Below are 12,164 nucleotides of genomic sequence, written 5' to 3'. Positions count from 1 at the left end.
TATACGAGGTTTTTGTTTTCAATTCTACCAAATTAAATTTAGTAAAACATAAACAATAAACAATACCTTCTACGACTACTTATACAAAAAAATGAGAGAAGGAAACCAGTCAGCACTTGCACAAATTCCTAATTTATCGGTAATTGATAGAAAAAATATTCTTGGAGAAAGTTATAGGTAATTAAATTAAGTATCATTAAAAACATGTAGATCCTTAGACCATCGTGACGTTATTAAAGGCAGTGGTTGTTGTGTTAGGGTTTATATTATTGTAGGGCGCAGTTGGCATAAGACGGGCGGTGTCTGCTGGTGTCTCGCGAGGTGCCTGGTTATATAAATAGGTGAAGAGGGGCAGCGGAAACCTCTTGCACTTTCTTGGCGGCGCGCGACGCAGAGACCAGTCCTCACCGAGCGCCATGGCTCGACACGCGTATTTGTGGCTTGGTGTTTTGATTCTCGTCTACTCCAGTGAGTACCCCTACTTGTAACTTTTAAAATGTTAATGGATACCAATTTGAATATTGTGTACAAATACAATATTACGAAAAAATGTAATTACGATAGAATATTCTTGTTACATAACTTTTTCTTTATAGACTTTTAATTAAATTATTTTATTTTTTGGTACTGATTTACAAACACGTCGTGAAAATGTACGTAAATTGAATACAAAAAATATTTTAAAATTAAAATTTTAAAATTAATCTCAAATCTCGATTATTCTGATCACAACGTCGGTCGCAGAAGTAATACACAAGTCTATATAAACTTTTTTGTTAGATACCGCCTGGGCCCGGCTACGTAACTAGCTACGAAACTTTCATAATTTAACGATATTTTATTTTAACTACAGCATATAATTTTTTGGAAGTGGTTCTGTTTTGGAAATTTGTACTTCGTTAGAAATTGCTTTTAAATTAGCAAATCAAGCTTATGTATCGAACTGTGTTCGAGCGTAGTCAATCGTCCGCCAGGCGCTACCTACGTGGCTGAGTTGGCTCGCTTTGACCTCGATTTCTTTTCAACGTTTCAACTTTCAATGCCGGCACTAGCGACTTACGGAACCAGCTGCAACTTGCAGGGCTCATACAAAACAGGCTTTAAAAATAAACACACTTTTCCGTCTTGCGGCCGAAAACTCAGTCAGCGTGAATTTTTCTTTTACATTAGCACCATTCTAACTCATTGAACCCGGTTTTGTAATAAAGATAATTAGCCAAGGCAAAATATAAGCCACGTACAAGTAATGCGCGGAACGGCATTCGGCGCCGCAATAAAACGGTACTACATTCCTTCACCCGGTGTGTTGTAATCGTTTCTTACGCTAAGCAGCGTTACCTAATGAGCATGTTAAGCCTGTTTGTAATGCCTCACTCCTTGTTCTTTAAAACTATTTCTGCTCAGGTATCACGAAGTATATTGTCACGCTTTGAAACATAAAGTGCATATCGTGGCGTGGCGTGGAGTGCGAACCACGTCGGCAATCGTTTCTAGATGAACTTTGACATCCCTGAGATATAATTTCATAATTACAATGGCATTTAACGATTTTCTAGTGGTAACTTCGACTTTATCGCCAGTCTCATAAATAGTGGGAACGTGTTCACAATCCCTCCTTGGAGTCAAGGTAGAGACGGTTCGACTGTGCGAAACGCAGCAGCAGGTACCGTAATGTGAAACAATCTTGGGGACAATAGAATGTAGAAAATAATACACTTAGCTATGGCAAGAATTAAATATTGTTTAATGTATAATGATTAATGAATTCACCTGGCAATTACAGTCAGTGGAGAGACGCGAGTCAAGCGGCAGGAGGAGGATGCGCCCACAGACGACGTGAATGCCGAGCAGCTATGTGACGGCAGGCCAGCCGAAGAGTACTTCCGACTTACCACTGAAGGCGACTGTCGCGATGTCGTCAGGTTAGACATTATCTATATAAAACCTTATGTGGAGTATTGCAAAACTTGCAGCTCATCATAAACCTCATCAACCCATATACATCTCACCGCTGCCGCTGGGCTCGGATCTTCTCTAAAAGACGGTAAATCTTCAGATATTTTAATAAACTCATGTAGACATGTTTATGAAATAAAATGAAATATTTATTAACAATGAAATTCACAGCTCCAAATGACCTTATGTAATCATGAAATTGAATAGAAAAGAACTTACAAACAAAGATTACGGTTATTAAAATCGAAAATTAAGTTACACATTGGCGAAAGTGAAATACTGAAGTTAAGACAGCAAATATTGTAATTGTCTTCTGCCCAATGTATGACAGAATGTTTATATTTATTTACTTAATAATAAAAAATGTTATGACAAAGTCATAATAATTACCAGCGGGCCCCGTACTAAGCTCTAGGCTTGTATCGCGGGATACAAAATGGAAAACTTCATTTCTATGTGTGTCTATAAAAATCAAACCGTTATTATTTAATTTGGAAAGAATATTTCATTAGTAGAAACTATATTGTTGAATTGAATTATAATACCTCTACAAAATAGAAACCAAGGTTGAACTACATAGCAAGAACGTATTTAGGTGAGTTTCCAGGCAACAACAACTTGTTTAAATACAGCTCGATTACTTTTTGCCACATTGTTATACACCTCATTTCGCACCCTGAGTAATAATGTGACGTATTATAATTCAAAAAGTAACATTTTTGAGATTGACAACCGACCGACTTCAAAAAAAGGAGGTGGTTCTCAATTCGACTGTATTTTTTTTATGTATGATACGCGATAAATCCGGTGTTTGTGAACCGATTTTGGTGATTCTGTTTTTGTTGGAACGAGGGTACCTTCATAGTGGTCCCATTTAATTTTGAAGAAAATCATCCACCTCTAAGGGAGGCTGTTCACGTATGTAAATTCATTTTTATTAATAGCGCCTAAATTTTATTATAAGGAGCAATTATTCTAATGGTTGGTTTTGCTATTCTCCAATTCAAGGTATTTTTCTCTCTCAACATACTTTGAGTCGTGAGAATCGATCTTTATTATCTCCTGTGTCAAGTTCCGTATGTGGCGAACCAGGGGATGAATCCGGGTTTTCGCACTTTCCGATAACCGATTTCAATAAAACTTGGCAAATAGATGTGATTCCACGTACTTTTGAGATCGGTTTTCTTAGTACTCTGTACTGAGATTATTTTGTTTCAATTTCGTCACTTTCCCAAAAAATACTTTTCGAATTGTGTCACTTTATTATTGAGGATGAGATAGGACAATGCTCAATAGGCTTAACTTTAAATTTTTATTGAACGTCAGAATGTTTCACCACCATGTTATTTAACTATTTTTTGTGAAATTACTCCACTAGTTTGTTATAATTATTAATACAAAGATCGAACACTTAGAAAAAATTCCTTCGATCTGGCCGGATTCGAACCGACGTTTCGTAGCAAACCGTGCCAGACGCTATCTCAACTAAGCCACGGAACGAACCAGCGGACCCCACGAATTAATATCGATTAATTCGCGAGATGAGCACGTCGGTGCTTGTTGTCGGATCTTTATATTTGGTTTTCAACGACTTTTAGCCGTAGCGCCATCTATGAGAAATCTATAGAAGTATTTTGATCAAGTGCATGATAATAATATTGTACCATTTCTACCACAAATTTCAAAATTGCATGAGCACGTATCTCTTAATAGTTCGTGATGAGGATCAACGAAAAATATTTTTTTTCTGAGTAGGTACTGTATGCAAATACTTAGTTTAATATGATAATAGAACGCTCTAATTTCGGTTACTTACATACATTTATTTTACAATAATGTTTTGAATGTTGAGAAACATTTACTCTTATTCGATGAGGATGTCATTGTTGAAGTCTAAAACACCTCCAGCTTATCATTGACGCTTTTCAAAGGTAACGGATACATAATTGATATATCAGTAATAAAGGTTTATTTCGAATTTTAATTCAAATGGTCATTAGGTTAAGATTATTGCTGTGTACAGGTGTGACAAAGGTGGCGAGAATGGAGTCACCAGACTCGCCTCAGTTCGCTGCCCCGGTGGCCTCGCCTTCGATATCGACCGCCAAACATGTGATTGGAAAACACATGTTAAAAATTGCGATAAATTAGAAAGTAAGTACCTCCACATGGAGGAAGTGGCCGCGCGGAGGGTTAAACGGTTTCTTTGTGGAAATCAAAAGGGCATTTAGCCGCCTTCCGGACGTCCACTTCCTACCATAAACATAATTTAATATGAAATTTCTTATAACGCAGGTGCACTAGATCAGGTCTTAAACAGATCACTTGCCCGTCTGGACTGGCTTTCGATCTCGATAAACAAACCTGCGACTGGAAGGGTAAAGTGAACAACTGTGACAAACTGGAGAGTAAGTGCCGAAACAGAAGTTTTCGCGTAGCAAGCAGCCAGGCTTCGGTGAAGGGGCCGTGTCGCACTGTAGATTGTAGGAGTATTGCATGAGGCCCCAGACGGAGGAGCGGCCCTTTAAGGACCAATCCGCTGGTTACACATTAACATTCTTCGTTATCAAAAGTCAGTAATAAATCCGATAAAAAACAAAACGAAAATATCCATTACGAGGCAATGTTGATGTCAAAACTTTTACACTATAAAAACTCTAAGCGAAGTGAAAACAATTACTTTCTAGTTCCAAGACTTTGCCAGTTGGGAGTTTAACACATTATGTTGATGTATTTGAAAGCCAACAATTCTATGCACTATGAGTTGCAATGTAAATAGTAATGTTCACATAAAACACTACACACTCCTTAATTTATCTTTCTAAGTACTAATCACCTGCTTCTAAGCTTCGTTACCACTACTGGGACCACTAACCTATTTCTTGAACTCTCTTAACACGATATGGGAACTTTGGTTACACTTTAATAATGACGCAAATTCCACTACTATTTCTGTATTATACACAAATCGCTTTATTAACAAGAAACTGCTAAAATAGAAATTAGCTTTATTGTCTTTTGGTTTTTAATTTATTTCTTTGTTATTTAAAAGTTAGACAACTTTTTGTTCTCATTAAAGAAACATAATTTGTTTCCGAAAAAAAAAAATGTTCCAGATATAGTTGAATCATTAATATCGAGGCGCACATTTCTCCCATCCTTTATCCACTTAATACCAACTGCAACCTCTTCTTGGTGTTTCATTTACTTACAAGTTCATGATCATATGCAGATAATATCTACCTCACTTGTCTCAATTTTTTTTCCAACGTTTTCTCCCCATCTTTTAACTCATTAATCACAACTTGTTATGTATTTTCTCCTATGTATCCTAGTAAATATGTATAACTAGCTATTCTTCTTTTTATTTTAATTTGTCATTACATCCCGCTTAGCCAAGTTTCTTTCTTTTCTTTTCTTTTATTGACTCCTTTCTTAAACACTCTTACACAATGGTCACACAGACGAAATAAATATTTTAGGGAGACCTGCATACTTGACCGTTGGATGTTCCCGTTTCCCAGACCTTGTCCTCGAAAAATGTTCTACATTTAAAGTTGTTTTATCATTTTTTAGAACCACGCAAGATATTGCCTATCCTGAAAACAGATGAACCAATTTGCCCAGAAGGAAAATTGGCCTGTGGAAGCGGAGACTGTATTGAAAAGGAATTGTTCTGCAACGGCAAACCTGACTGCAAGGACGAGTCCGATGAAAACGCTTGTAGTAAGTATTATTAATCACAAGCGCTCGTTGATAACGGGAAATTATACGATTACTAACTAATAAATTTATTTGCAGCTGTGGACGTAGATCCCAACAGAGCCCCAGACTGTGACCCCAATCAATGCACACTGCCTGACTGTTTCTGTTCCGCTGACGGTACACGAATTCCCGGAGGTATAGAGCCTAATCAAGTACCCCAAATGATCACCATCACCTTCAACGGTGCCGTTAACGTTGACAACATTGACCTGTATGATCAAATCTTCAATGGAAACCGCCACAACCCCAACGGTTGCCAAATTCGCGGCACGTTCTTTGTCTCGCACAAGTATTCCAACTATGCAGCTATCCAAGAGCTCCACCGTAAAGGACATGAGATTGCTGTCTTCTCTATCACACACAAGGACGATCCCCAGTACTGGTCAAGTGGCAGTTACGATGATTGGCTTGCTGAAATGGCCGGTGCTCGTTTGATCGTAGAACGTTTCGCTAACATTACTGACGCTTCAATCATTGGCGTCCGAGCTCCTTATCTCCGTGTCGGTGGAAACAGACAATTTGAAATGATGGCTGATCAGTATTTCGTTTATGACGCATCAATCACTGCTCCTCTTAGTAGAGTTCCAATTTGGCCATACACACTTTACTTCCGCATGCCTCACAAATGTAATGGTAACGCTCACAACTGCCCATCTAGGAGCCACCCTGTTTGGGAAATGGTAATGAATGAATTAGACAGGAGAGACGATCCAACCTTCGATGAATCCCTGCCTGGTTGTCACGTAGTGGACTCTTGTTCTAACATCCAAACTGGTGAACAGTTCGGACGTCTTCTGCGTCACAACTTCAATCGCCACTACTCCACCAACCGTGCTCCTCTTGGTCTGCACTTCCATGCTTCCTGGCTGAAATCCAAAAAAGAGTTCAGAGACGAACTTATCAAATTCATTGAAGAAATGTTGGAGAAGAATGACGTTTACTTCACATCTTTAATTCAAGTTATCCAATGGATGCAAAATCCCACTGAATTGTCATCACTCCGAGACTTCCAAGAATGGAAACAAGAGAAGTGCGACGTGAAAGGCCAACCTTTCTGCTCGTTGCCTAACGCTTGTCCATTAAACACTCGGGAGTTACCTGGAGAGACACTGCGACTATTCACCTGCATGGAGTGCCCTAACAATTACCCCTGGATTTTAGATCCCACTGGAGAAGGATTCAATGTTAGGAAGTGATCTCTTAAGTTAAATTGATAAAGACTGTGTACACATGTAAATAATACTCAGTAATGTTAATAATGTTACTTTACACTTTAGTAATTCTGTGGCAGGGTATCCATCAACTTGAGTGAAGACTTCAAGAGTAGATAAATTAAATTATTTACGTACTGGTACAAAATTTGCTTTCATAGGTTGATGATTGAAGAAAGCATAGCCACGCGCCTTTTTTATTGTTTTACCGCAAAGCTAGGTAAACTTGATGTTTCCATAAGTAGTTTAAGTTATATAAAACATTACGGACAATAAAATTTTAATTGGATGTTGTTATATTATTTTCACACCATGAGACAAACGGAGCATTTGACCTGAAATTCCTAAAACTACTCGACTGCAACCAGCTGGAAACAGGAAGTAATGTTTCATCTTTTCGTATAATGTTTTACATCTAAGAAAATCTGTATATCGGGGTAGATTCATAAAATTCTTTATTTAATTATAAGTTGTTTTTTTAAAATATGATATATTAGGAAATGAAACTATTTTTCCGGATAAAAATCGCGTATATTTGTTTTTTCAAACAAACCGACATTTCGGGCCCTTTACAGGTCCCTTAGTCACGGTTGACGGTCCACGGTCCCGTGGACGCGATTTCAATCCGGAAAAATAGTTTCATTTCCTATGTGTAACAATCGCGAAACCTAAGAACTCGATAAATATTAAATATTATTAAAAAACCCGAAACCCGCTTTGGGCTAAACTTGTAGATTATGAGGCTAACACTTCTTACAAGATCACCAGTGTAGGTACACTGATCCGTTCTAATCGAATTGATCAATACGGGGTAAGATAAGTATATAAAATTCCACCACAAATTTTTATTCAATTATGCAACTATGAAAAGAAAAATCACAATATAAATCTCATTACGCTGTATCCTACATTAAAAACTTGAAGCTGTGACGACTCCATACGGGCAGAGACCACTTTAGGTCTATATAAGGTCAATAAGTCTTCAGAGACGGATGTTAGCATATATACTCCCGGACACATAATTCGAGCCACCTCGCGTTTTTTCTTAAAAAGGCTAGAATACAGAAATAGTGTTATCATCGAAGAAAAAGGTTTCCCCCGGTTTTGCAAGTCCAAATTTCCAACAAGGACTTATGGAAAAGACTTTTAATATACTAGTTTCAAAATTGCGTAGGATAGTTCTTGATCAATCGAACATTATTTAAGTTTAGTGCATTTAGTACTGATGCGAGGTGTGAATTATGTGTCCGGGAGCGTATATAAGAATGTTAGTTTTAAACAGTAGTAGCATGAAGAGTAACTGGGTCATTCTACCAACGAGCGAAATAAAAAAATTAAATATTATAATCATATTTCATTGTTTTGGGTTTACTTATACAGAAATATGTAAAAAAAGTAATAAAAATGCTGACAGAGTTTAATAAAATCAATTTTGAAAGAAAACTCATTTTTTTAGTTTTTACTGCTAGACAGGAGTGGTTATGAAACCGACAGAAATTAACATAATTTACCTGAGTATTTTGTCGTATTTAAATTATTGAATAAAATCAACTTTAAACTAAACAAACTTAAAAATCCAGTTTCTTTTTCCTCGTGGAAATTTAAAAATTATAAAATTACTCGTAATAAAAACTTAATAAAACTTGTCGACAGAAGATACGTACACTTCTGTCGATTTATTTAAAAAATAGCTTCATCAGATGACACCAACCATAAACATGATTGCAAGCGCTTCAACAATGTAGGACGATTATTTTCTGCTCAAAAAACAGCAATTCCATTTACATCATCCTTGGCATCAACTCCAAATCAAAAAACAGGACAATCATGAGCCTTAAGGTGTAATGTCGACATTTTATTATAAAGGTTGTGATAGTGCGTCGTCATTGCTATCTGTATAATATAATATATGATTCAGTATAATAGAATTCTAGACTCTTGGATTTCGATTCAACGATTTGAGATGGAAATGCCGATGGTGAAATACGGCTGAGTTGGTAAGTTTGACTGGCTTTGGGTGAAACATGGATGTTTCGATGGCGATTTTGGTTCTTAAACCTCAGTTACTCTAACATCTCCCACTTTGTGATGAGAATAGATTTCATCATGTCTGTAAAAAGGGCAGTTTAATTTTGCGAATGTCGTAATTCACGGTTCCGGATTGATTTTATTCCATGTTAGAAATAAATCATTATTTCAATCATTATTATCTTCTTTGAATCTTTTATGAAGATTTATTTTGTCGCTTAAAAGTCTTACTTGTTTCTTTTTCTTGTGATTAGTTTCTTTTTCTAGTTAAGGGAAGTTAAGTGGCTAACGTCCTCTTGAATCGTCACTTCTATTGATATATTATTGCATCCTCTTTGTTCTCAGTGGGTGCTCTTATAACGTTTCTCCCCAATACGAATGTCGGTATTCTTCCTCTCAAATACATATTTTTAGCTCTATTTCTTCTTGTATTTTTAAAAGCAGGGAAGGGGTGCTTCTTTAATTACTCTTAATTCAGTTCCTTTCAGCGGTTTCATCTCAATATAATGCTTTTTAATGGTTTTCTTGCCTTTGCTTACAAAGTTGCTTGGTTTTCGTGATTGCTAATGAAAAAAACAAAACAACAAAAACAAACAAACAACATTGTAAATGAAACAATTATTTTTTTCGTAAATTATCGTGTATATTTCTTTTTTTAAATAAACCAACGTTCCTATGATCCATGACTATGGGACCTTTAAAGAGCCCAAAATGCAGGTTTTTCTAAAAAAAAACAAGCATGTGATTTAGATCCGAAGAAATAGTTTCATTGCGAATTTGGTTATTTTTTATTCTCGTATGATCTTTAATCCCCTTTACTAAAGCAGACTTTTTTCTTTTTGCAACTTTCTCCGACTTTTATCTCCTTTCATCCAATATAGCTTGTTAATTTCATTATGTTTTTCTTTATCCGTTCCCTTTGTTGGTTTTTCAGCGTTCCTTCTAATAACTTATTTTATGGCCTGTAAAAATACTGTTTTTACAGTTAATCAAAAACATGCCAATTTAATTAATATAAAAATAGCTTAGTATGTCAATGACTAACTAGGTAAGAAGATGTATAGATAATCACTTCTGTCGATAAGCTTTTTAAAAAACACAGTTGATAAAATATTTAAAAAGCAGCGAAAATTGAATAATACGGTAGTATCAATCACTAAACAGAAAAAATATATATAATAAGCAATAATCAATTCTGTCGATAAATATGTTGACTGACGTGACATAGACAGAAGTGACAAAATGTAACTGACGCAAAATATAAACTGTACATTTGAAGTTACATTAGTTGGATTTATTCTAAACGTTAAAAACCCTATCTTCTTCAAAGTCCAAGGTGTGCAAGTTTGAAATTGATGGTGGCCGTATATATTTCACTTTAAGAAGTGACACGTTAAGTTACACACATTTGTAGAACCTCTTTTCAATTATGATTCAATTCATTGACCTACCAACAAATGGACGCCAGGTCTAACACAAAAACCACGAAAAAAATGTCCGAAGTTAACCTATACAAACGTAGTGACATGTAACGAAATATAAAAAACTAAAACATTTTAATTTAAATTGTGACGTTATTGCAGTACTGTCTAATTTTGCAACAATTTAAGGGCCCCAAAAAACACCATATTCAGCTTCTACTGGAAATTTAACAAAATGCACCATATTTAGCTTCCACTGAAAATTACTTGAACACAAGAGTAATGGAGTAGCCTATATCGTAAGAAATAATTAATTTTTATATATGTATATTATTATGTCGAATTCACTTAAAAAATTAATAAAGAGTTGGGCAGATACATACAAATATTACTACAAATGTGAAAATAAGCGTGTACTATAAGAAATGTACCGATATCCCAACTAAATGCCTAATGTAATTCCGAAGACCGATTTATAATAAAACCGTTACGCTTTCGAGTAATTTTCATGCTTTTCACAAAGACAAAATTAGCTTTTGTTTTAAATCTTCCTAAAAAATACACTTGACATCTTAGAATAATAACGCCGTTATTATTCTAAGTTTGACATTATGAAAATTCGAGCTAACGTTATTTCGGGCAAATGTATTGTTTTACTTCTTATAGGTAATCCCAAGCCGTAAAACGACTACAACAATGTTTTGTTAGTTATTGCTAACGTTTAATATATATAAAAACATTTTTAAAATAAGATGAAAATCAAAGCGACTCTATAGTTTCTTTTTCTAAATATTTCAATCGCTTGTGGTTCGAACAATTGAAAATGACTAAGAAGTTTACATAAGCTTCTTGAAATTGACGTAATGGGTCGCTTTCCATCTTTTGCGCATGCAATGTACAAAAAGGACAATTAGCTATTTGACTACTTTGTGTGATTGTGTAATTTATATTTACGATTCATTTATGCGTAAATTTAATAAATTAAATACTATAAAACTGTACAAAATAACACTTTTAAATGAGAACTATGATGACACAATATATTTGTTTAGTGAAAATATGATACAAAATCCTGTTTTTACACTTTACAGCTGTATAATTTTTACAAGTTATTATTATATGGTACTGCATGATTGACAACCGCGCTGTCAGTCGAAGAAACAAAGACTGTTGCGCGATTGACGCTCTCTATGCGATTTTAACGCCCTATAGGTACGGACACTTTTTAGCGCGAACCCGACATCCATTTATTGGTAAGTCAATGGTTCAATTCGAAATTTTTTGTTGATATATTGACAGATAGTATTTAGAGTTGCCATTATAAGCCAAAAAACTTTACCAAGTATGAATATTCAAATTCTGCGGGTTAAAACATAGCACGACAATAGTGACTAAATTTTTATAACGCTAGTAGAATGGTCTGTCATTTCTTTACCTGACGTTCTAATTTTTTTTTAATTACATATTTCAACAATTAACGATATGAGCAATTGAAATAACTTTCTTTCAACTGGTTACAAAACGTATTCTTTTTTTGAGCATGGTCAAACTTGACGACATAACTAGCGATCAGTCGACAGCATGTGATTTGTCACGTACTGGCAGAAAATACAGTAGAAATTATACATTTTATTGAAATGTATTATCATGAATATGTAGATTAATAACATTACCTATCTCAGTTACACACAGTTATACAATAAGTTATATAAACGAAGAAAAATTGCACGAACACAGATTTCGCTTGTACATAGAATGACCCAATTAAGACCAGCACCACCAT

At 35.3% G+C, this 12,164-nt stretch overlaps 1 protein-coding gene across 2 annotated transcripts; it reads left to right on the top strand.

The window, feature by feature from the left end:
- The first annotated feature begins 334 nt into the window (after nt 1–334).
- Nucleotides 335–7,195, top strand: LOC113237614. Of its 2 annotated transcripts, none has more exons than XM_026474222.1 (5): nt 335–468; nt 1,784–1,922; nt 4,252–4,364; nt 5,533–5,682; nt 5,758–7,195. In XM_026474222.1, the coding sequence occupies exons 1-5, from the start codon at nt 417–419 to the stop codon at nt 6,915–6,917; spliced, it is 1,614 nt and encodes a 537-aa protein (XP_026330007.1). In that variant the 5' UTR covers nt 335–416; the 3' UTR covers nt 6,918–7,195. The 2 variants fall into 2 exon arrangements, with proteins under 2 accessions (XP_026330007.1, XP_026329999.1); XM_026474214.1 differs by lacking the exon at nt 4,252–4,364 and adding an exon at nt 3,980–4,110.
- Nucleotides 7,196–12,164: the final 4,969 nt, after the last annotated feature.

This window comes from Hyposmocoma kahamanoa, unplaced genomic scaffold, assembly GCF_003589595.1.
Source record: "Hyposmocoma kahamanoa isolate Upper Pololo Valley unplaced genomic scaffold, ASM358959v1 102, whole genome shotgun sequence".
In the NCBI taxonomy this organism is placed as follows: Eukaryota; Metazoa; Arthropoda; class Insecta; order Lepidoptera; family Cosmopterigidae; genus Hyposmocoma; species Hyposmocoma kahamanoa.
Note: the sequence above shows the minus strand (reverse complement) of the source record. Positions and strands in the feature narration are given on the sequence as shown.